This window comes from Festucalex cinctus, chromosome 19 (assembly GCF_051991245.1).
Source record: "Festucalex cinctus isolate MCC-2025b chromosome 19, RoL_Fcin_1.0, whole genome shotgun sequence".
Taxonomy (NCBI): Eukaryota; Metazoa; Chordata; class Actinopteri; order Syngnathiformes; family Syngnathidae; genus Festucalex; species Festucalex cinctus.
In genome coordinates, this window is record NC_135429.1 from 11,143,850 (window position 1) to 11,170,822 (window position 26,973).

At 37.9% G+C, this 26,973-nt stretch overlaps 1 protein-coding gene across 3 annotated transcripts in view; it reads left to right on the plus strand.

Moving 5' to 3' along the window:
• cdk6 (cyclin dependent kinase 6) overlaps nucleotides 1–26,973 on the plus strand; it is a 30,994-nt gene that overhangs the window by 964 nt on the left and 3,057 nt on the right. The window contains exons 1-7 of one of the 3 annotated variants that reach the window (XM_077507265.1): nucleotides 85–333; nucleotides 618–962; nucleotides 3,915–4,050; nucleotides 9,691–9,858; nucleotides 19,719–19,828; nucleotides 26,108–26,158; nucleotides 26,249–26,384. In XM_077507265.1, coding sequence (XP_077363391.1) covers nucleotides 739–962; nucleotides 3,915–4,050; nucleotides 9,691–9,858; nucleotides 19,719–19,828; nucleotides 26,108–26,158; nucleotides 26,249–26,384 — 825 coding nt within the window. In that variant the 5' untranslated portion in view covers nucleotides 85–333; nucleotides 618–738. Of the gene's footprint in view, nucleotides 1–84; nucleotides 334–374; nucleotides 963–3,914; nucleotides 4,051–9,690; nucleotides 9,859–19,718; nucleotides 19,829–26,107; nucleotides 26,159–26,248; nucleotides 26,385–26,973 lie in introns of those variants that run through there. The other 2 variants (XM_077507262.1, XM_077507264.1) reach the window with 2 other exon arrangements.

Sequence of the window (26,973 nt, forward strand, 5' to 3'; positions counted from 1 at the left end):
TAAAACATCGCCAATGCAATTCTTGTGGAAATAATGCGAGGCGATGTGTGAAAGTTGAATTTTTTAGTGTTTTAAAAGGACTCGAAGCTGTTGAAGTTTAGACAATGCAGCCAGGAGACAGCCACGTGCTCGCTACATTTGTGTGGCCTCAGTGACAAACTTTTAGTTCTTAACAAACTTAGCTAAATATGGACATGGGGGAAGCAACTAGAAACCGCACTCAAAACGAGTTAGCGAGTAAGGCCAGGACTGCATTTTTGCTTGTTCTCTTTAAATTCTATTCAATTTCCTTAAACACAAAACAGCCCGTGTCTTGGAACATCTGCATGTACGGTGAGTCTTTGAACGCACCAGACAGCGTGTTTAACATAGAGCTAGCATGAAAACGCTGACGTTAAAGTTATGTTTTTTTGTGTTTTAACTTTGTTTTAAGAGGAGGACATGAGTTGTTAAGCGTAACAGGGGGAGGAGGAGTGCAAGTTGGGAGACAGCGAGGCTGCTGTAGTGATAGTCGGAATAAAACATGATGACAATCCTATAATTGCTACCTGGGGCACATTTGGACCAACTCTGACAAAGATGGTGTCCACCTCCATCCGTGTCTCCCTGTCATCTAGGCATTGCACGTGCCCACTTTTTCCTGTGAATATGTCTTGGTGAGAAAGTCTGGCTCGTCAGCCTCGCCGGGAATCCCCGCACTATTTTCAACAAGAGACCAGGAGGGGAAAATAAGCAAAAATGGACAAAGAAACGATTGGTACGCAGTATGAGCCCGTGGCCGAGATTGGGGAAGGCGCCTATGGAAAAGTGTACAAAGCCAGAGATCTGAAGAACGGGGGACGGTTTGTTGCCCTAAAACGAGTTCGTGTCCAGACGGAGGAAGAAGGGATGCCTCTCTCAACCATCCGCGAGGTGGCAGTACTGAGGCAGCTTGAAGCGTTTGAGCATCCAAATGTTGTCAGGTAAGTGTGGGAGAGAAAAGGTGTGTGTTTGTGTGGCCTAACCACAAAAGAAATAATATGCTCTAATATGTGCACAATTATGTAACCCTCACCGTCGCCTAAATGTTCCAAGTACCAGTGTGGCCCCGTGGTGGACCGCTGACAGTATAGTTCACCATGACGTCACACCTTATAGTCGACAACTGTTGTTTGAATGTGTGACGTGTCAGTGGAAAAGTTGAAATTGCTTTGAACTGAGACAATTTACATTGCAGCGGGTATGTTGATTAAAAACTGGTTGAGGTGCTAATCCAGATAACCTAATAATGGAGAACTAGCTAATTAATTGACTTTTCTGTTTAAATTAATAGAATGGGAGTGATGTTTTGTTTTTGTTTTTTTTAAATAAAATAATGACATTTTCTTACAACTATTCACAAATTTGTCTCATGCAGTTGCATCACCTCTGGTAGTTTTTGATTAACTCCATTGTCAACTGCTTTCTGAGGCCATTGTGTTTCGCTGTTGTTTTAAATAATCACCAGTCAGTCTGTGCCTGTATTATGCATCGGGGAAGTCTTCAACGGACGTGACAGAAGCTTTACAGTCATATTCTTGCCTCTAACAATAATTCCTCAATGAATAATGAGGTATAATGCCTTTTGTCCCAGCACAATCACAATAGATTATTTTTAACTTAACCGCAAAAATGCCTCATTTAAAACATTTCCCAGGTTTGTCCAGTTTCCTGGCTCAATCTTACAAAAAACAATTTTTGAAATGGTGCAGGGAGCCACCAGTTTAGCCAAACGATATAACCAAGCGTCTCAAGCCAGGAAGGGTTGCATTGTGGACCTTCTGTGTGACTCCCGGCAACCCCTGGATGTTGGTAATGAGCTCCATTATTCATTCCATATGTTCAGTGTCTACTGAGAGCCCCCATTGTAGGCCCGACAATCGAGCTGTGAGGGGCGTTTAACCTCAACGCTTCAAGAGGAGCGGTCATCAATTCTTTGACAATACTTTGAACGAATGAACGACAAGCACTGTGTTTATTAATCTGACACATAGAATCATCTTATTTCCCTTGACTTGCCTGTCATGTTTTGGTGCACTGAACTAATATTTGACATTGATTTAAAAAGACTATACCGGATATACTTTATGAGGTCATGTGATGCCAGTAACCAATCAGATGGCCACTGGGTTTTCATTACGCCTCCAGTGCTAAAGCAATGGAAAACGATGCCCATGCCGCAGTTCCCTTCAACATGCCAGAGAGCATCAGGAGTTGTCATAGCGCCGCTTCAGGAATGCCGCTTGTGTTCCTCGGCTCTTTGAAGAGGACACACTGCGTAGATGTTGTTGGAGCTTTTCACCAAAAGCGTGCTTTGGCAAGCTCGCTGACATAATCTGGATTCTTGGCTTTTGCTTGTTGCCTTGTTTGGCACAACCAGAGCCGCTCATGTTTAGCATTTAGTAGTCTTTAACGGATAAAAGATTTGTTTTTACAAGGCTAAATTGGTAAGAAATGACAACATATTATTAGGATTGGGTATCGATTCTAATTTCCTGAATTGATTAGATTTCTATTCACATTTTCCCAATATTGATCAATTATGGAACAAAAAGTCTTCTTAAATATCAGGGGCATGATAAAAACTCCACAAACATTAAATTGCACATTAAATTTTGTGGAGGCATCAACTGGTTAAAAGATTGTTTATTAATGAAAGTAACACGTTTTATAATCCCTTACGTGTAGTCTAGGTTTAAAAAATAATTGATATCGAATCGAATTTCCTTTTTGAGCCATAGATTTATAAAACCATGAATTGATATTAATATCTTTTTTTCCCCATAAATTCACAAGAAAATAGAAATTTAAAGGCTCAAGTTTTTTATTTTTTTACTGTTCTTCTCGAAATTTACTGTTCACATGAATTTAAAAGTATTTTCGTATGAGATGAAAATATTTTCATAATTCTAATTAAAAAATTGTAAATGTAAAGTAAAAAGATTCTGAATTGTCCTAAAGTACAATAAGTCATTTATTTCATGAATGTAAGGAAATACCTTTAAATTCATGTGTACAGTAAATTTCAAGAAAACGGCAAGATTAAAAAAAAGCTTCAAAATATAATTTTCTTACTAATTTATGGGGAAAAAATAGATATTAAAATAATCGATTCATAGTTTAATGAATCAATGTGAGGCTTGAAAAGGAAAATTGTTTCAATATTGATTTTTTTTTTTTTAAACGAGCCCTACATATTAGTTTCCCCACCTTCTTTTTTATGATGATTAAATTAACCTCCAATACAGTAATTTTCCAATAACTTTCAACGAATATGCACATGGCAGAACCAAGCTGTTAGAGCGGTCCAAATTATTTTATCCTTCCGGCTCGTACACCTGACGATGTTCTAACTAGTCACGGCTCACCTGTTTTCTGAGTTTGGTCATGTGATGTTTGTAAGCGGAGCCCTTAGGCATTTGGATGTCATTTTCTGTCGACAGCAAGTGGCAGTAAAAGCCAAAATGGCCGCCCCCTGAGGTAAAACCTTTTAAAGCCAAATTGTATGTACATATATACACAGTATTTTTTTCATATATAATTTTAAAAATCACTTTTATGCTTGCATTTCATCAGTTTGTGTTTTAGGGTGTACTTTGTAGTGCTTTTAAAATTAAATTAGCATACAAGCTGTTAAATGAAGACAACACTGTCTCTGATTTTTTTTTTTTTTTTTTGACAATTTTTATTACTTATCACTTCAAGCTGCTCAGTGACACTGGTTGACTTCTAAAGTTATTCTAATAGAAAAAAAATATCTCATTTGTGCTGTTAAATCTTTAGATGCTCAGCAAGATGAAGTCTCACAAGATTTGTCATGTGTGATGTCAAACATAATGTTTTCAACTTGTGAGCACAATCGGCTGTATTGATCGCTGCTTTTCCTCCTCTTCCAGACTCTTTGATGTGTGTACAGTGTCCCGGACTAACCGCGAAACCAAGCTCACCCTGGTCTTCGAGCACGTGGATCAAGACCTGACCACCTACCTAGAGAAAGCCCCTGACCCCGGCGTGCCGCCAGAAACCATCAAGGTAACGACTAGCGACGACTAGTTTACAAAAGAGTTGACGACCAGATTCAATTCTGAGTTATTACTTGAGATTCTGTTTTAGAGATATTTGCTAATACGTCATGTCTCTCTGGTAGTGACTGAGTGAGGGTAGACTGCAGTTCTACCAGGACGGTTTTTTTTTTAAAGGCCAGCACATGTGGCAGACGGGCTCCAAATTAAAGGCTCCTTTTTTTCACTTGGCTTTCTCTTTGCAAAATTCAAGTCTGTGTTCAGAAAACAAGTGTTTCAATTAAGCAATCAAATTTAAATGTTTTTTTTTTTTTTTGCTTTTTACCCACACATTTTATATTTGACTTTAATATTTAGACTGTGTGGGGCCATTATGAGCCAAAGGAAGTCCTAAAATCCTCTGAGTGTTCACTTACAATTTGCCCAAAGGTCGGAACTGGACGCGCCATTAACCCTTCCTCTATGACTGCCTTTTTTATTTGAATCATTCCCACAAACCTCTCTCTCTCTCTTTTTTTTTTTTAAGAACTCTTAATCGTGTTTCACCCCTAGGTCCCGTGATTTAACGCGCACAATACTGGGTAGTTATGGCTCCATTTTGGGGCCTCTGAGTTTAAGTGTCAGTTTTGAAATGGAGAACTTGCGGAAGCTAGAGTATCCGCCGTTTTTTCCTCCCCAGGGCCAAGATTACGTGTGAATGTTTTGTGTCGAGCTGTAATATTGATGATAAACTGTGTAAGCATAGACGAAACAGGTGGATCTGACCTGAGGCCTTTATCAGGGGTTTAGCTAAAGACGATGTAGTGTCTAGCGCTGTAATTTCTTCCCTGTCTCATATCCTCCCTATTCAGTTTTTTAAATCAACAAAATATTGTTACACACCCCAAATAATTTGTAAATATGGAACCTACAAAAAGAAAGATTATCGTCTCGTCTTCTCAGCAGGAAAAAAACATATTTCTATTTCCGTTTTGCAGAAATTATTAGAATCTCGCTAAGATTCATCATTATTCACAAATCTGCTAAGGAAGTAGGTAACGACCAATCATGGCTTAGTTTGCTGACCAAACCCAGGAAACAGGTGAGCCATGATTGGTCGTTACCTACTTCCTGCAACACAGGTGATGTCATCATCAGTCAACAGCAAATAGAAAAATTACTTTTTAAAAGCTATCCATTGTACATGAAAAATAATGAAGCAATCAAATTCATTCTGGACAAAATATTAACTTTTCACTGCTGAAAATGAGTCAAAGTGTCCCTTTAAGTGCAAATTTGATTACATTTTTAGGCTTTGTTACATTTCTTTAGGAAATAATTGCATTAGGGCTGTCCAATTAATTGAAATTCAGTTATTATTTCTATTATTAAACTCCACAATTACAAAATCGGCACAATCGTAAAAATAAATAAATAAATAAAAGATTATTAATACATATTTGTGTTGTTTAATTTGATATATTTGCACCTTTTTTTTTTTTTTTTAAATGACTAATTTAATAAATCTTGTTTGGTCCAAAAGGAACTTGCATAATTGTAGTGTTTCAAATAATTTAAAATGTTTGGTTTTTTTGTACTAAAAAAAAATTGTTTGAATAATCATGATTTCAATTGTTACCAAAATAATCGGGATATTTTTTTCCATAAACAAGCATTAAATAATAATAATAATAATAATAATAAGAATAATAAGAATAATAAGAATAATCATCATCATCATTATCATTATTATTATTATTATTATTATTTTTCGAGACCAAATTGTTGATTGCGAGTGACATCATCAGCAGTTGACAATTTCCCCTGCTTGACAGCTATGCTGTTAATTCCATCGTCAGATCTGTGAAGGTTGAGCCACCTGTTGAGTTGGTCTGGGGCACCTCGTCGCCCCCTCTGCTTTCCCTTAACATCCATGCAGCCGGAGCCATTTGAGAACAAAAGGACAGTGATGGATTGACAATATGACGCTGTCTCCATCCCCTGTTATTTCTAGAACAGTGGACACTACCTAGTTACTCCAAACCCTAAAATGGCCGCACTAGACAGCAAATTAATCGGATTGAATCAAAATTGCGGTTTCGGTCAGATTTGATACAAATTTGCGATGTTAAGAAAGCTCATATACAGCTGAGATTAAACCAGCATAAAACCAGGCACCCCACCACTCCTTGCCACCCTGTAACCCGCCCCCCCAAGACCCACCACATGCTCATTGATGAAAGAGGCCCTCCTCCAGGAATTAAATGAGCTGGAAGGACATCAAGCGGCCGAGCCACCCCAAGCTCGGCGCGCCTCGGCCGGGCCAGCGCTTGGGTGTCACCCGCCCTTCTCCGCTGCCGTCATCCAGGCTACCACAGCTCTATTCTCTGAGCCTATAAAGAGGGAGGTTAATGAAGCATGGGGAGGGAATTACACCAACGCTAACCGGCAGATGTCCCATATTGTGCCTCGCTACAATAAACAATATGGCTGCCTTTGGTGCAATTTGCATTAGAAAAGGAAGCATACCCAGAAAGCCATGTTGTGGCTGCATCTCGCAGAGGGCTTACTACTTATTTTTTCTGTTTTGGGGAGGTCAAACCTGGTTGCCTTTTTGTGTGATTATTGTCTCTTCCAAGCCAAGTTGGCCCAAGGACTTTTCCGAATTCTAACGCCCATTCATTGACTTTCTTCCAAACAACTTAAAATCTAAATATAAAATATTAAACTTTGCCCCACTGTTATAACGGGTTATATTTTGATGGCTGTATTGTTTGCCATTACTCACCATTAGTGGAAATTGATATATCAGAGAGGAAGGTGCTGAGGCCAAGGGGGCCGTCATTGTTGGTGTGTTTGTCCAAGAGTCACCCTTCTGAGGTAATTAGTGTTTACTAGCAAATCCTGCTGAAAGGAAGCACGGTGAAATGGTTATTTAAAGCAGAGAGGAACTGACTGGGGGGGTGCTATTGTGTCAGCGCGCACACACCGACGCGCGCGCACACGTCAAATAACCAACTGCCTCCCTCTGTTCTATGACCCTGTCTGTCTGCTGCCCTCCTCGCTGGGTCATGGCTGGATGGAGATGTAGAAAGGAAGGTCTGTTTATGCATCCTGCCTGCCCTTGGTCAGGACCTCCGTGCAACCCCTCCTACCACACACATACACACTAACATTTTCACACACGCACGGTTGGGTCAAAAATAACCCAAATTGGGTCAAAAATAGACTGGCCTTTTTTTAATTATTGTTAAATTAACATTAAATTCAATTAATAATCGACAAAGCTACATTTTTTTGCCTTGTTTTGTGGGTTATTCATTTGACCCAACTTTTGGGGTTAATTGAATAACCCAACAGAATTTGATCAAAAGTGAACTGGCCCAATGTTTTGAGATATTTAATCCAAAACGTTGGGTCAAATTAAATAACTCACAACTTTTGTGGGTTATTCATTTGAGCCAACTTTTTGGGTCAATTGAATAACCCAATTGAATTGGGTAGAAGAAAATGACCTGACCCAACCTTTTGAAATTTTACCCCAAAAATTGGGTAAAATTAAATTTAGAACCCACAAAGCAACCCAATATTTGGGTTGTTTTGTGGGTTATTCATTTGACCCAACTTTTGGGATTAATTTAATAAAGCACAATTTGGTCAAAAGTGAACTGACCCAATGTTTTTTAAGTTATTTAATCCAAAACGTTGGGTCAAATTAAATAACTCACAACTTTTGTGGGTCAATTGAATAACCCAATTGAATTGGGTCACTAATGAACCGACCCAACTTTCTGAATTATTTACCCCAATAATTGGGTAAAATTAAATTTATAAGCCACAAAGCAACCCAATATTTGGGTTGTTTTGTGGGTTATTAATTTGACCCAAATTTTGGGTTAATTGAATAACCCAAACACTTGAGTTGGTCCCTCTTTGACCCAATTTGGGTTATTTTTGACCCGTTTTTTCGAGTGACCCAAACTTTGAACCCCAACAAGCTGACGTGCACACAAATAGGAATGCTGTGTTTGCGTGAACACAGGTCCGGGGAGCACGCAGTTTGTGTGTATACAAACGTGCACACTCTCGGCCCCTCGGGTCCATAGTACACGGTGGGGTGTCCCATCTCCTGCAAAGCACAACAGCCAGCCCCGCGCCACTTGCTAATGTTTTCTGCTTGAGTGTGCAGGCCTCTTTGACTCACTCACCAGCTGGTCAGCCAGTGAATAGAGCTGTGGGCTAAGCTCCATGTCACTTGTGAGGTCTTGGCTGGGGACTTTTTTTTTGGGGGGGGGGGCTAAGGGGCATGTGTGTATTTACAGGAGAGAGTGTGTATGTACAGGCTGGGATAAGATGCACCAAACCACCCCAAAATGTGTGTGTGTGTTTTTTTTAGTGGCTTTCATAAACAGTATACATCCAACTGTTCCCCTTCTGAATTTGGATGTCAGCTGGTGTTTTATTGGAATTCCATAAACGATCCAAAACCGAAGCTCTGCCCTCGTGGGCTGAGCTTTATTCTCGCACCAAAGCCACCACTTTCTTTATCAATGGCTCGTTACTTGTTTACAGGTGAAAGACCTGTTCTGGGAGCATTTCAGTTTGGAAGGAACAAGTCCAAGCTGGTTCGACATAGTTGCTTTCTCCCCGCGCTAGTTTACTTTAGCTCAAGCGTTATTGATGCAGTGCCTTTGGCCATTTCTGAGGTCAGCCCGTGGTCATAAAATGAGAGGGAACGCCAATTAACTCCAGCGGAGCAGCTGCTATGAAACAGAGCTCCGGGCTTGTATAGAGCGGGGCCTCCCTCTATCATTTGTGTGTGTGTGTGTGTCAGTTATCAAACATCTGCCACAGTCGACAAGAAAAGACACAGGCCTCCTCCGTTAACTCCTTTGCTACCAGACGGTCTGCCGTTTCGCTTGTGACATTCAGGTTATTTGAGGCCAATGTGATGCGGCAATTGTTCATTCATTTTTAAAATGATCTTTTCATAAGATGGACAGATTTTCAACGTTATAAATTAATTTTAAAAAAAAATCAATTATGCGATCAATTTTGACCAGGCAGTATTCGCATCCCTAATTTCTATGTGGTACTGTGTGAGTTTGAACGCACCTTGAGTCAACTGCCAAATGTGAAGCACTTGCTTTCTTTTGCTCCTCTGAACAGATAATAGTCGCCTCGCGTTTGGTCTGACTACGTTTCCCATGATTCTTAATCACAGAAGGAAGTAGTTCTACTTTCGGTAAAAGTGAATGTAAAATTCAAGACTGTCCCTGTGAATTGGGACGTCCGGTCACCTTGTCTTTTAATATACTGAGTACTGTTTACAATGAGCACAAGCTAGCTAGCTAGCTTTGAAACCAGTTTATATACACTGTCTGTTTATACTACAATGCTATTTTTCTTAATAACTAATGTAGCGAAAAATTGCGGTACTTTTTGGATAGGCTGGAACTGATAAATGGCATTTAAATTAATGCAATAGAGAAACAATATTTGATAAATAAGTGTCTCGTTATGGTCTTGGTCATGGAACACATTAAATGTGCAAGTAAAGGTAGCACTGTATCCTGAATAACCTACTTTTGTGTACTATTGTGATTACAGTGAAATTATTTTTCAAATAAATTCTTAACAAAAAAATAATGTATTGACTTCTTTCTTCCAGGATATGATGTATCAGCTGCTCCAGGGGCTGGACTTCCTGCACTCGCACCGTGTAGTTCACCGTGACCTCAAACCCCAGAATATCCTGGTCACCAGCGGAGGACAGATAAAACTAGCCGACTTTGGTCTCGCCCGCATCTACAGCTTCCAGATGGCGCTCACCTCTGTGGTGAGTCCATATCGCATGCCAAATAATGAAGCAATTTGTGATTCCTAGTTATTAGCTTTTCAGTTTTTGGTTTTTTTTTCAATCAAATACAACAAGTAAAATAGCGAGCCTCGTTTCGGTTTTCATGATCAATGAATGAAATCCCGTCCCAGTTACGTGAAAAGGGATGTAAAATGATGGAGCCGGCGCTCACAGGACATGAATGAGTTTCCCAGTGTAAAGTGAGAGCCAAGGGCCCCTGTGGCCCTTCTTCGGAATCCCTCAGTGGAAATAGCGGACAGGGATGGAACAGATGAGGAGACACGGGCACTCCTCCCTTTCCCGCTGTCGGTACTTTGATGTCCCGCTGCTGAGCTTGTGAGCTCTGATGACCAGATAAAATGGAGACTGAAGGACTCTTTGGAAGTCATTGAATTCGGGAGAGATGAGACGTTAAAGATGCTTTTTTTTTGTCCTATCTAGCAATGTTTTAAGGGCATCTGAAAAGTAGCAGGATTATTTGTGTATTTTTTTTTCCTGATTTACGTAACGCCTCCCCCCCACACAATGTTCTGTACGGCGCGGGTTTTGTTCTGGCCATTGCTGAATCTCTTATGACTGGCAAGGGGACGATTTCTGAGGTTGCATTCTAATAAGGTACTTCACCTTCAGGTATGAGTGACACATATAGCGACCTGTAAATCATTAGTGCGCACAAAGACATTTCACTTCAGAGCCGGTTTGCACACACATACTCATTTCCTTCCTTGATTTTTTTTTTTTTTTTTTTTTTTTTTTTTTTTTTTTTTTTAACAGCAAAGGCCACAATAATACAATTGTGAGGTAGCACGAGTCGTCGGTTCCATATGAATGTTCCTGTGTCTAAAATTCTCCTCTGTCAAACAAACACAATCGCACACCACCTTCATTGAGCCATTTTGCGCTTCCGCTGGCTAATAGAAGCTATAAACTACAAGACTAGTGGTTTGCATGTACGCCATTTAAGAGGATCTTCCCCCTTGCCCAACACAGCAGCAGTTATTTAGTCACCGAGTGCCACCGTTATTGGCAGACAGCTGGGCTATGCTGTTGCTTAAGGGAACAAGACACTTCTTCCTCACTGATTCATTTTGCACTTCAAAAATGACACTTATGTCTGATGTGGCCATTTGCATAAAGCTGTTAAGAAGTCCCCAGCTCCACATTTTGTCTCACTCTTACAAAATGAAACTTGTACTGTGCTCTCTCTTACGAGAATAGTGTTAACATCTTCACGCTAATCAACCTTTTGCATACACACGTTCTATTTCGTGGACTTTGGTGTATTAGTGTAGCACTGAAGGGATTTGTATCCACTTGAAATGACAAAGATGGCTTCTGAGTTAAGATTCTCGTGATCTGACTGTGACTGGTAGTTGTAAATCGATGGTTAAACAGAAAACCTATGTTAAAACCTCTGAGGTTCATCAGTGCCGCTACGGTAGCTTTGGTTATTATGACAAAAATGCCGATTGAAAGTAGATGTGCATCCATGTCACCGTTTTACCGTGTTTGACATATTTTGGCCCTCCCTGGGAGAGAGAGAGCAAGGGAGACCACCCATTGGGTTGGTAAAGAGGCCTCGATTAGGCTGCCTCTGGTCGTCCCTGGGGGGCAGTTGCTTTGTTAATGGCATTTTAATGACCCAGTCTGGCTATGGCTTGAGTGGCAGGCAGATGGGTAAAGCTGATGGGTTAATCTGAAATGTTAGAGGAAGGAGGTGGGCCTTTTTTTTTTTTTTTTTTTTGTAACCAAGATGGCTTCCCAAGTGCATTGGGTGAAACATGTTTGTTTCATCTGGATCACAATGCAAGCTTTTGCTTGATTAAAGAGAATTTGCTTATTTAAATCCAATCAATCCGAACCACTGGATTTTTGGTTCATCAATTCTGGTCACACAGATCAGTTTTGGTATCTTGTAAACACTTTGTGAAGACCAAAACAGACTCTCATAGTTACGTCGCCACCTGTTGGTGTGGCATACATATAACAGCTTTTTTAGCAGGGCTATTTCTGCTTGTTTATAATGTAAAGTTACTTTTGATGTCACACATTGGCTCATAGGGTACATATCTCAAGAGTTGCACTTTCACTAAACATTCCAACATCAAAATCGATGATCCCAATTTTGTGTTTTGTTTTGAAGGTGACCTCATGTTGGTGTTATATTCATTTTCGCTATTCACATATTTTACAAAACATAAAGAAATTAGCTTGCTCTCTCGCACATGTCATGTGGATGTCGTTGCTTCTCAAATTGGATTCAAAGAAAATACCACCAGACTTATCGCTTGTTAACAGACTTTACTGTTTTTCTGCTTTGAGCCCGATTCCAAAATATCTTGAGGGTCACTATATTTAACAAGACCAGTATTTGCAGCAAACATGATTTTGTCAAGTGTATCTTTGTACGATATGAACAAAGCATTAAACTTATTAATTGGAATGGGCGATTCGATTACCCAATATCAGGTATCGCCTTATGGCTGTTTTACGATCAGGAAATAGAAATTAGAAGAATAGAAGATAGCCATTAATTTCACGTATTAAGGAAAAATGCTATATTCTTTCAAATTTTGTCATTGTTTTTTATGGGAATTTTATGTCCTAGTGCAATTGGTGTTTGGTATCGGTGACTACTCAAGAATTGAATACTCGTACAGGTATGAGTCTAAAAAAAAATGTGGTATTGAACATCCCTACACGCTGCAGTCACCTTCATCGCTTCTCGGGAAAGCGGAGGAATCATTTTTTTTCCTTATTCGCTCGGAGCCATTTTCACTGAAGCGACCCCCTTTGCGCCCGGATGTTTTACTGGATTTTCACTGATCTTGTAAGGTCCACAGAATATTGTTCTATTGCTGTAAAAAAAACAAAAGAAAGATTAGAGTCTCTTCTTTCATCAGGAAAAAAAAAGTATATTTCTAGGTGTTTCCGTTTTGCAGCAATTAGCATTATAATTTTCATCATTATTCTCAAACCTGTTGAAAACACTGGGGAAAAGAGCTTGTTGCAACATGGACCTGGCTGATCTCTTATATTGTGCTGCCACATGCTGGCCGTTTTTTGTAATAACTACCATTGCTTTAAGCGACCTCCTCAGGTTAGAACCTGCATTAAAGCCTTCTGTATGTGCTAGCATAAAAAAAAAACATATTACGTTTTTGGGACCATGGCAATATTAAAATAGAATGTGTTTCTACGTTTTTGGAAGTAAAGGAGTTAAAGGCCTTTTCCCAATTAAGCCATCCCTCTGCAATGACAAAAATAGAAGCATATCCCCGGCGACATAAACAAATTAAATCCATGTTTCCTGCACTGAAAACAGAAGAATGGTTCTAAATGTGTTTTCATGAACACAGTCGACAGCTATGATCTAAAATCTCTACCATATGAGCCATTTTATATATCCGGTAGCACATTAAGAAGACTTGCACACGAATATCTGCTTGTGGTTTTTAATAAGAAACTGGTCAGCGCCGTATTCTATGAATTGATCCTTTTTATTTTTTATTTTTTTTGCTTGGATGCATTTCTGCTATTTGTAAACGGAAACAATGAAGACCAGGCAGGCACCAGGGAGGAAGGGGGGGTCAACGCAGGCGAGCACGTGTAGCACACACTGGGATTGTTTAGATATCTCCTCAAACAGCCCCCACATGGGAAAAAAAAGGAAAAGCCTCTATGCCTTGACCGCGGCCAAGAGCGAAGGAGCTGTCCCACGACTTTAGCTAGCACGTTTAGTTTGGTACATTCACACACAGATATGCTGAGTAGGTTCAAATGCAGGTAAATTACTTTTGCTTTCCCTCTTTATATTTATTTACCTTTCACCCTCACGTGCACTGTGCTTCTTTTTGTGTATGTATGCACACACATAGCATCATACTCGAGCCCGTCCGAAACTATATTGTCACCAGTGTTTGGAGTTGCTCCAGGTGGCCAAGTGGGGATTCTAAACAGCGGGAGTCGTGCATGCGCACACACAAAAGTGCAACGGGATATGGAAGCTGTGTCCGTAGCAGGAAGAAGTGGGGGGGGGGGGAGAAAAAATGACGGCATATATCTGGAATTTTCCAGCTAATGATGTGCGGATGTGGTAGCACAGGGGAGAGAGAGCCACTGACTGTGCTGTCTTTGTTTCACTCGCTGAGGGCCCCATGCTGCATTCCTGTATGTTGTGCATACTTTGGCAACGCTCTCTTTTACTGTATACAGTTTGTCTGTTGCTCGAGCACTTTTCACTCCAGCCATATATCAATATCTCCTTTAATCTCTCTTTTATGTCCTTTCTTGGCCAGGTGCGGTGCGATTGTTGCGACTGTAAATTGCAGAACAAGAGGGGAAAGTAGTGAGTCATGAAATATTGTCGTTACAAGACTGAATGGAGCCTGTTTGCACTCTCAGGCTAAGAACACTGTAGACTGTGTTTTTTATCAGCTGCAAGGTCCCGATTGGTTTTCTTTTAATATTCTCCACGAAGAATCAGATTTTTGAGGGGAGAGGCATCAAATTTTGTATTTCAAAATTCATTCTTAACAAAAACTTTTGAAGTATTGTACGCTTCACCAAAGGCCACAAAAATTATGTACAACAAAAGTCTTGCTGCACGATGATGGATAAAATAATAATCACAATTATTTTGGCAATAATTGAAATCGCCATTATTCAAATGATTATTTTTTTGGTACAAAACAAGAAAATGTTTTAGCATTTAAAAATATTAAGATAAAAATAAAAATAATAAAAATAGTAACATTATAATTATGCAAGTTCCTTTTGCACCAAACAATATATAATAATATTTATTTATTTATTTATTTATTTATTTATTTATTTATTTAGGCAAAAACTTGGAGTGCAGCTTGTGCACTGTCATTTATTTTTTGGTCCAAAACAAAAAAAAATTTAAACCTAAAAAAATAAAAAATAAATAAATATTAAGACAAATCAAATTCTTTGAAACACTAAAATTATGCAAGTTCCTTTTGGATGAAACAATTTCTTAAATTAGTTATTTTAAAAGTTAAAAAAGGTGCACATGTATAAATTTAAACAACTCAAAAATTAGTATAAATCTTTTTTTTTTATGATTATGCTGATTTTGTAATTGTGGAGTGTAATGATTGAAATTTTAACTGAATTTTGATTAATTGCACAGCCATGCTAAACCTAACAAAGTCCCCCTATTTTGATTTTTGGTGGAATTTATCACTGTGTTTTTTTTTTTGGACACTTTTATAGAGGTGATATTTTAAGCGAACTCCTCCAACATGATTTATCCGATTGTCTTCAAACTTTTCTATCATGAGAAGTTTAATATGAAACGTTATCAATCTTTTTAGTTCATCACAAACTGTTGCCGTGGCGATGCACTGTTTGCAAAGAAAAATAATGCTGTTTTTGAGCTTCTAAAAATAGTGAAAACTCATAAAACTGCACACATATTGAACTGTCATAAAGATCAATATTTTACAGATTTCTAGTGCGATTTTCAATAAATGGCTCAATAGCGCCCTCTATACATTTTTAATGAAGCACTCCTTCATTTTTGACAATTGGGAGGAATATCTATCGCATACAAAGTAGTAGTTGTAGCTATATTCTAAACCGCAACATATGTCAGCCATTTTGAATTTATTTGGAGAATTGCGCAGGTCATATTTGACTGAATACTCATGAAACATAAGGCCTGGCAAAAACGCTTGTATTTGAGAGGGTTCTTGACGTGCAAGTACCCCAACGTGGCCAGGCTTGCGAGGGCCCATTATAGCTGCTCGCAACTCCTAGTATTATAATTATTTCTATATCCTTTGCTCTTCCCATATGCGGCTTGCCTACGCATCCTGAACCTTTTATCCCCTTTCCTCTGAGATTCACTTTGGCGGACTTTAATTTGTGCTGAATTGCTCTCAGGAATGTAATCACATTCTGACCTAAGACTGATAATGTGTACAAGCTGAGAAACGGCACAACACCAAACTGCACTTTTTTTCCTGCACTAAATGATTAATTGCAATCTCTTAACTATATTCTGTATTTATTAGCATGCGGACACTCTATTTACAATGCGCGTTCCATAAATCAGTGCCACACACATTCAACTGATCTTTTCTATCAACGATCTTGAGTATGTTTAATGTTAAATTACCCACAGGGATGATAGATAATAAACTGCAATTAGGCTTTAAAACATCAGACACGTTTTAGATAACTGGCGTTCATTTGGAGCCACACACGCACTCTCACAAACACATTTGGCACTGTTCACCCAGGCGAACGCAGGTGCTCGCTCAAGTCACGTGCGACCACTCCCACGTCGACAAACGAACGCCCACGCGCTGGCACGCACGCAGCCCATTGTCCCCTTCCGCTGCGCTAGCACAGACCGCCGATGGCACGGGTCCAGGCTCCGAAAGTCGCGCGGCCGCGGAGGTCTGACCCAGGAGGTCCACTGGGGCAGAGAGCTCGGCAGTGAGAGTGGAGGACAGTGTTGGCGGCGGTGAGGGGGAGGATGCTCTCAGCCGAAAGGAATTCTCAGAATGTTGTCCTTTTAATCTGGAGTCAGCCTCGTACACCACACACATGCTAACTTTTTAGGTTTTTCTTCTTCAGCTTTTTTTTTTCTGACCCCACTCTGCTGTTTATGGAGGATCAAACCTGCCAAAATTCAAAATATATAAATGACTTAATAAATAAATGAATAAATGACTAAAAGTGAAAATAAAAATGAATATAAAAAATATAATTCAAAAATTACATGTAAAAAAAATAAATATAAATGAAAATACAGTGGTACCTCCCCTTATGAAATTAATTGCTTCTGGAAGGAAGTTCTTAAGTAGAAATGTAAGTAGAGACGCATTTTCCATGTAAATGCCCTAATCCGTTCCAAGCCTCCCAAAATTCAGACGAAAATGTTTTATATCGCATAAAAATGCATCAAAACATGTAACAAATATATGTTACAATTAGATTATTGCACAATAAATGAGAGCTGTGCATAATGTAAAAAACAAAGAATCGAGTAAAGACTAAAAATGGTCATTTACCTTTTTAACTGCTGTCTTCTTCGTTTTTTTGCCCTCTTTTTTGTTCATGTTCATGTATTTATCTATTTATTTAGTCATTTATTTATTTTGTAATTTATTTATCTATTTATTTATCTATGTATTTATCTATTTATTTATTTATTCATCTATTTAGTCATATATCTATTTATTTAGTCATTTATTATTTTATTTAAAAATGACCAAATAAATAAATAAATGACAAAAAGTGAAAATAAAATTTTCATTTATATTTATTTTTTTTATGATATAATTTTCAAATTATATTTGTTACATTCATTTTTAGTTTCACTTTTAGTCATTTATTTAGTCATTTATTTATTTTGAATTTTGCCAGTTTTGGTCCTCCATAGGTGTTTACCATGTGGATGAAGGGAAGAAAACAAAACTAACTTCCTTCTTCCTGTCTTAAATATACTTACCATTTATTCATGCAACATTCACTGATGAAGCACAGAAAGAGGAGACCAAATTACAAAGAGACTCAAACAATAATGGGGAGAAAAAAACCCCAGCAGAAACCCCCAGAAATTACGGGGGGGGAGACGACGACTCCTAATTGAAGAATGATGTGCCTTTTTTGAAAGTGACAAATGGTGTGTGAAAATGGTTTGGGTTATGCCTTCGACACTGTCACATTACATTTCCTCTTCTACTCAAATGTGTGCAGATTCATGTACAGTAAAAATTCACTTGAACAAACGTAATAGTTTGGGGTCTTACCTAGGAAGCGCTGACAATAGAAACTATTAAACTTTCTTTTTTCTATTTATTTATTTATGATGCAGTTCAGAATCATAATGAGAGCCCACCAAAGAGTGACTGCTACAAAAATGCTATCCAAGAGCTCGTCAATGTCAGTCACCCCATCTTTCTTCCGGTGCGTGTTTACACGTGTGCGGTATCTGCGCTTGTGGCTGGATTTTAGGTTTTCGAATAACTGAATTGCACTGCAGCGGATATACTGCAAGCTCCAGGTCTGTGGTTCTTCTTAGAAGGCTCCACGTGCACGCATGTGCTCGTACTACTTTTAAAATCTGCAAGGCTGCATACTTACTGCAGTGAGTGGACGAAAACCATATACATTTTAAGTTTGCTCATTGCAACAATAGTCAAGCTAATTCGAGCATTTGGGCAGTGTTATAATTAATTATGTGTTTTTAAATACTATATTTATACATAATGTTTCAAAACTAACATTATGCTAATAGTGCTGTCACTATCGGATGGATATATATATATATATATATATATATATATATATATATATATAAAATCATTTTAATTTTACTTTAAAATGTGTGACAAAAGCATTTTATGGGTGTTTGGTGTTTATTTCGTACTTCGTGTAGTGATTAAAAAAAGAAAAGAAAAAAAGGTTAAAGTCAAAAAAGGCGTTTGCAAATGTATTATTTTGATTAAACAGAAGCTAATATCATTGAACAATAACTGTTGATAGGTTGGAAATCAGAAGATTTTGACAGTTTTAAATTTAAAAAAATGGCTCCAAACGACCTTGATTTTTTTAAATAGTTGTCCATTCATTTCATAATCAATTACTTGTCTATTAATCGATTTTGACAGCGCTACATGCTAAATCATTGGCGTTGAAGTAATCTGTTCCAAAGTACAAATTTTGCCATCTTAAAGGTAAAGCTCTCTGTGGCCATCACAAAATGTTTGTTTTAAAATTCTTAACTTTCATACAAATGTGAAAAGTTATACCATTGCATAGCAAAACATTCAAATGTACTCACTATTAACTCTAGCTAGATTAACTGTATTAACATACCTGTACACGGTTATTAGTGGTCCCTGGAGATGTGGGTAAACAATAAATTTGCACGTTTTGTTTTTTTCTTTTTAAGTAAGAAAAACGTCCTTACAAAAGGTGACCTGTAAGAAAAATCAATCATTTGTACTTGCTCACAATAATAAAATGATGACTTGATGTATTTATTTTGTAAAATCTATTTATCATGAGACAAGTATACAGTATAAAGTTGCAAAACAGTATTTGGTCAACAATGCGGAAAGATCGAACCAACAAAATGTATTATAGCGCAGAGTGCTTCCATTGAGCTAAAACCTCGGGCCACCGTGACAGCTCAGGACGAGGAATTAGAATGATTATTTTCTTTGGCATGACCACGCCCTACTCGGCCTCTGATTGGCCCATCAAAGAACATGTTCTGTAGAGGTACACTGAGCTGAAGTTATCAGTGCATGTATTTAGTCACAAGCTTTTCAAAGTCAGGACCTTCAGCGCCAACTTGCCCCAACTTCCTCCCTCATTTCCACTTAAGCAGGAAACAGGAGATGAGAGTATCTCACATCTGCAAAACACAACCCTCAAGTCTATTAATAGTGTTAGTTTAAAAGTAGAAACGTGACTGTTATGGTTGATTGGCCTAATCAGCCAAATGCAGGTATGCTAACTTGCTCCCTAAATTGAGTGAAAAGACCACATCCACTGCCCTCGCCTTGCTTGCTGGTCCTCACATTTTCGATTTGGATCAGCGTGTGCCTGAGGAGGTGGAACAAAAAGCAACAGGTTGATGATAAATCCTGGCTTTTAGGAAAGCACCTGGAACCGTTCCATTGTAGCGAGGAGGTCACCGAGTTGCATCTGGAGGCTTTCCCCTTCTGCCGCTGATAACAATGTCGCTGCTTTTGTGCACACTGGAACGGACAAAGGAACCTGAAACAGTGAAGTGACTGTGACAAGCACATTTTTCCATTCTGACAAATGTTCTCTATGAATTTGTGTAGGTGGTGACGCTGTGGTACCGAGCCCCAGAGGTGTTGCTGCAGTCCAGCTACGCTACCCCGGTGGACCTGTGGAGCGTCGGCTGCATCTTTGCTGAGATGTTCAGGAGAAGGTGAGGCGAAACGTCAAATGTGTTCACGGAAGTTCGTTCTGCACACGCTCTTTACAGGGGAAGTGCTGCTCGATTATGGAAAAAATTATAATCGCGATTATTTTGGCAATAATTGAAGTCACGATTATTTTTTGGGTGCAAAACAAGAAAATGTTTAAGCATTTAAAAATATTAAGACTAATTAAAAAACAAAAAACACTACAATTATGTAAATTCCTTTTGGACCAAATCGAATTTATTTATTTATTTATTTATTTATTTATTTATTTATTTATTTATTTATTTATTTTTTCTGTATGTTTTTTATGTGCAGCAAGATGATCGTTTATTTTTTGGCACAAAACAAGAAAATGTTTAAATGTAAAAAAAAATAATAATAAATATTCAGACAAATAAAATTCTTTTAAATACTATAATTTTTATTATTATTTATAATTATAAATATATTTAAAATAAATAAAATTATTATTTACAAGTTTCTTTTGGATGAAACAAAATTTAATTTAAATTTATGTTTTAATAAATTATTTTTTATTTATTGTATTTATGTACCGGTATTTATTTGATTTTATTATTTATTTATTAGTTATTTTTAGTTATTTGTGTTTTTATTTATTTACATATATAAAATTTACAAAAGGTGCAAATGTATAATTTTAAAGAACTAAAAAATTTGTATTAAGCTTTTTTTTTTTTTTTTTTTTTTTTTTTTAAACTAATATTATAGGGGAAGTCAACCTTAAACATTTATTGACAATATGTTATATATGAGTCTAAACATGACATTTTGATTAATATTATATTTATGGAATATGAGTTATGCAGCAAAATCCAGCTATTTTTTATCCATCTCAGGTGGCTGCCATTTTGCCACTTGCAGACTGAAGATGACATCACAGTCGCTCACGAGGCAACAACCAATCACAGTACCTGTTTTTTGTTGTGTTTTGTTTTTTTAGCTGAGATATAATTGGTTGTTGCCAGAGCAACCGTGATGTCATTTTCACTCGACAGTAAGTGAAAAATGGCTGCCATTTGATATTGATAAAAACAGATGCATTTTGCTGCTTGACTCGTATGCCACCAACGCAATATTAAGCAAAATACGTTTATTTAGACAAGTGGGGCTGCATAAATTATTGTGAAGAATTTTTTTTTTTTTTAAGTGTTGACTTCCTCTTTAAGTTAATTAACACACTGTACCAGGTGCAAAACCTCAAATGGAGGAAGTACTGTTATAAATTGCTGTCAGACAGTTACAGTGTTTCCGAAAATAGCAGTTTCCCCGCTAGTAGACCCCGTGCCCCAGTTAGTCTCCAGGTAGCCAATGTTGTCATCCACATTGACAAATTCTCTACTGAGCCCAGATGCTAACCAAAACAGCAGCACCTCGACTATAATATTAAATATTCACCCCAATGGATGCCTTCCAGCTATTGTTTTTAGGTAGAGGTCTGCATTCAAGTCATCTAGTTGTATAATTGCAGCCATGTTGAGTATTGAAGTTCTAAATTGTTTTACAGGCAAATATAGTTCTCATCAATTCTTCCACTAATTGGTTGTGTGCGCGTGTCACAAAGTGACAACCGTCTGCTGTGTTTTGAGCTGTGAGGGTCGTGTCACTACAGTTGGCTTATCAAACCATTCCAGTAATGACTGGCAACTCGCTGTGGTTGCAGCACCCGAGCCGAGACGCTGCTTCTTGATATATAGTAGGTGTTTTGTCAGTTTGTGGTCTAACTGACGAAAGCCCATCCCGAGCTAATAGCGCAATTTTCCATGAAACGTATTCAAGAGCTGAAAGCTGTTTCAGGATCACCATTTTCATTTTAGCATGTCGAATATTAAGCATGCTAAAATGTTTGTGAACCAACAGACTGTAATGGTCTGTTATAGTGTAGATAAGTATTGTGGCAATTTATACTTCCTTCCCCAACTGTCACACCACACACACACACACACACACTGACCCGCAATGTGCTCAGGGAGATGCAGTGGAAAGGCAAAATGTGACCGAGTGAACAAGTAAGCCCCGGGAAAGAGAAATCTGAATGAATGAACGCTTTTGACAGAGATTTAGTCGCTCCTCTTGGTCTTTTGTGTTCCAGCGTAATTCAAACGGCAGCTGTTGTCACACATATTAGACGTTCGGATTCATTAGTAGTCCACTAATATCTTGTACAACTCCTTTGTTTGATGGCCAGAATACTTTTATCAAATTGTCTGAGGTCCAACAAGTCGCGTAACCAACACGTCACTTTTTATATCGCTCTATACTGTCCAACTGTGCCTATAAGGACTGAACGCTAGGCCGAGAACACTGTAATGGACACGCGCTGCACACTCCCTTTTTTTTTAAAAGGCCACCTGTTGGAGATTAAAGGGCACCTGGGAGACGCTGTAAAAAGAGTAAGGCAGAACAATGGAAGCGGAAGCTATTGTTTGCAGTCTTCCTGCCGCAAATGAAAGATTTCAGTCAGAAAATTCAAGTAGAATGACGAAAGATCACCTCTGATTATTTTATTTGGTCGTCAGAATAGGTGCTACATGAATTGTTTGTATGAATCAGATTGCCTCTTGATTGACAGCCAGGTTGAGGTTGTCACATACTGCCTGTTTACCATAATGTCGTTTAAAGTGGAAGTCAACCAAAAATTGTATTTACAATATATTGTATGCTACATCTAACTAGTCTAAACATGGCATTCTGATTGATATTGCTTTTATGGAATGTGAATTAAGCAGCAAAATCCACCCATTTTTATACATCTCATGGGGCGGCCATTTTGCCACTTGCTGTTGATCGAAAATGACATAGTTGCTCGGGTACGACTGTTTTCGGAGTTTGGTCATGTGACGTTCACAAGCTGAGCCGTGTTTGGTCGTTATCTGTGCCCTGAGCAACTGTGATGTCATTTTCAGTCGACACAGAAAGTGGCAAAATGGCCGCCCCCTCAGATGAATAAAAACGGGTGGCGTTTGATGCTTAATTTATATTCCACAAACATCACAATACTGTGTTTAGATGTGTGTGGGCGCATGCAACATATTATTGTCAAGAAATTTTGCCGTTTGCTTCCCCTGTAAGAGAAATTAGACTTTTTTTTGTTTTGTTTTTGTTTTTTGTTTTTTTTAAACCACATTAAATAAGAGATAGGAAGAAAGGAAAAATCTCACAACTTAATGTTCCTTTAAATTTCCTTAATTTGAACATGTGTATTGGTTATTTTTAAGATGACTTGTCTTGACTTAACTTGATGCTTCAAGCAGGCTATTTCTCCATTACTGTACTCTGTCAACATTGCTTTATTGTGTAGTTAAAAAAAAAAAAGGGGGGTGTCACGTGATTAATTTTTTTTCCCATGACTTTAATAGTTACGATTAATCGCAAATTTTATCTGTTCTACATGTACAATAATATATATTTTTTCTAAATTTTAATACTAATACATAAAAGTGGAAAAAATGTTAAACTAATAAAAATATGGCTGCATCTTTTAATCATTGATACATGTTCATAATAATTCATAAAATTGAGATAATGATTTATGTTGAGGCCATTTTCCTGCCACTAGATGGCATAATTGCAATTATAAGACATTGGTGACAACTCGGTGCATTTTTCTTTTCATATTTAGAGCTATCTAATCTTTAACATGAAGTAACTTGTGTAATTCAGCACATTTTTTAAATACAACTTGACCCCAGTTTCCACAAATATATGCGTTATTATTAAATTTATTACTGCTATATTTTGACGTGGACGTGTCTGCTGTGTTGCCACTGGAATACCCCAGTACAGATTTGCAAATAAGGGGCGGTCATCAATCGCGCATTAAGAAAATTATTTTATTTAAGGAACTTTAACTTAAAATTAACGCACTAATTTTGACACCCCTAAAAAAAACATCAAAATTGGAAATTGTCAGTCCTTTTTCCTGACGTTTTACGGTGCAGCGCAAGCCGCATGCTCAATCTGTGCGATGCAGATCTAACTTAAAAGTAAATGTGGAGGCCTTTTCATCGTCCAACGTACTAATGCCTACAATGACTACATTGTTGACTACTGTAATGACTAGATTGTTGTGAAAGGAATTTGAGCAAATATCATACAAGTCCGCATTTGCATGGCTAGGATAGTGTCAGAGTGAGTCATGGATGGAAGTGAATGAGAAAAAGAAAGCCGCCTGCTTGTTGACATTCCTCTAATCTTAAAAGGTCGACCGTGTTGTGTTAATGGTCCGGCAGAAGCCTCACATCCATGTTGACTTTCTCACAGTCTGTTACGCCAGAGGCTTTTCTGTTGATAAATATCCACCAACACCTCATGCGCACGTGTATGTTTTACTGTTTAAAATTAGGTGGTTGGGGAAAAAAAAAAATTGCATCACCACATCAAACATTCTTTTTCTCTCCATTTCCCACCCAACTTGACACTCGCATGCAACCACGCACACGCACATGTACGTACACACACACAGGCATTCCAGAGGTTGCTGCAGGGGAATGTGGGACAAAAAAATATTGGCACTGAGGAAGCATGACTCAGCTGACTCTCCCAGCCCAGCATATGCCTGTGTGTGTATATAAGAGTTGGGGGAGGGCGGGGGGGGGGGGTCATTCGTACTGTACAGTATAGCCTCATGCAGGGAAATAATTCCAGCGTGAATATGCGAGCACGACGTCTGCAAATGTGGACCGGACTCTTTGCCTGTGTGTGTGCATGCCTGTGGCCATCACTAAAACCACAGCAGGTTTAAAAATGGACCTCTCGGAATTATCAGCCCTACTTGTTTTGGCATGATGGCTTTGCTGTAGGTGAATCTTCAGAACAGGTTTGGTATGATCTTATTAAATGGCTTAGAAACTGTTGAGAGGCCTGCATAGTTTGAAGAAGCCATAAAAGAAACATATAAAGTCTCGTTAATTAAGGATGGCGGTTATGAATAGCTGCAACAAATTCCGTATTAATTTAATGAACACTTTGATTCATGTGATGATTACTGTAGCAAGTGCCAAGAAACAGTCTGCCTGGTCTAACTGCTTACCTATGGCGGACCAAAACTGCCAAAATTAAAAATAAATAAATGACTAAATAAATAAAATAAATAAATTACTAAATTAGTTAGTTAATCAATTAATTAGTAAATTACTAAATAAATGACTAAAATTGGAAATAAAAACAGATATAAAAAATAATGCAAAAATTAAATACAAAAATGAATATAAATAAGCCCCCTCATTGGAATAACGTGTCGTCTTGACAGAGCGTCTGAAGCATGAAATCAATAAATGTGAGAGCAGAGCATTTTTATTTTGTTGATTGATATTTAATGTTATTTATTTATTTATTTATTTCAACATTTATTTTTGTATTTTTTTTATCTCGTTTTTTATTTTTGTATATATTTTTACTTGGACTGTATTTATTTATGTTTGGATATATTATTATTATTATTATTTCTATTTTTTTTTTTTTTGCTTAATTTTTTATTTATTTTTTTTTATATCCGTTTTTATTTTCACTTTTAGTCATTTTATTAATTTAGTAATGCATTTCTTTTTAATTTTGGCAGTTTTGGTCCTCCATACCATACTTAGCTTCCTCGAAGCATCATTATTACTTTTGCAAAGATGAACAGCAATGGGAGAAGTAGCATTGCTAGAAAAACTTCCCTTTTCAACTGGTTTGAGGCATCTTCTGTTACCGACTAAAAATAAAACATGTTTACATATTTTCAGAAGCAACACATTTGTTGGGCACAAAGGGTATTGTTCAAATTAAGCCTTTGACATCAACACCTCCTTGTTTCCTTCAGCAGGAAGGTCCAGTTCCCATGCTTCTTTCTCTGTTCGGATAATCACATGTTGCTTTCACACGCCTCTCCCTCCTATTTTATGGCTTACATTCACGAAGAAAGCGAGTAAGCGCGCTGAGGCTTTTTCCGTCCCGTGCTACCGACGGCAAACTTGGTCTGATGCTGACTACTGGAATTTGCGCGGGTGCCAAAGCAGGCATGGACGCCCACGGGCTCCCAAAGACGGGCCAAAGCCACAGGAACCACCAGCAGTCTCTCCTCCCTTTTTCACTCGCGTTACCAACACAAGTCCACGGTGCTGAATGCACGAGATGGAGATGTAAGATATTTAGTTCATTTACAGTCAAAACTAGGTCAAGAACGAAGCTTTGTATGAGCTCCATGAAATCTGTGTGAAAACGTGAACACTCACAATTGAGCAGGAGCGTGTGCCAATCAAATGTCCCCTTCTCCTTTGCAGACCTCTATTTCGCGGTAACTCAGATGTTGATCAGCTGGGAAAAATTTTCGAGTGAGTATTTGCATAACGGTATGGATGACCGCTCGCTTCCTTTGGAGTGAATGAACAGGAGGTTTATCATATCCGCTGTCATCCCCGCAGTGTTGTTGGGGTACCTTCAGCAGAGGACTGGCCACAGGAGGTGGCTCTACCACAGAGTGCCTTCACCCCACAGCCTGCAAAGCCAATAGAAGACTTGGTTCCTGACATAGATGAACAAGGGCGGGCCCTCTTATTGGTACGGATTTACAAAGTCATTTTGAACACGTTCGGCGGTACTTGACTTACAAATTCAATTCATTTTGGTAACTCGATTTATTCGTATACGAAATCAATTTTTTTGCACATTTAGAGTCTGTGTCACAGAAATAGACGAGTACAATCCAATGATTAGGACGGGTCTGCAACCTGCGTCTCTGGAGCCACATGTCCCTCTCCTGTGGCTCCTTGTGGAAAGTAAAAAAAAAGAAAAAAAAAGGAGAAATCAATCTAATCTAAAAAATAAATAAATTTATGTATATATATATATATATATATATATATATATATATATATATACATACATTTTTTATTTTTTACCATATTTTTGGGGGGATAAAATATTATTTGAATGAATTAACAATTTAGGTTAAAAACAAATCATTAAATATTCAAAAAATGTCAGTCCAAATTTACAAGTTGTCAGAAAAAGAGAGGTGAAAGGTATTGGAAAAAGTTATTTAAAAGTGTCCAAAAAATAGAAAATATCAAATATTCAAAAGTAAAAATAAATAAATAAATAAATAAAAATAGAATGTCCAAAAACAAAAGAAGGCAGAAAATTACCG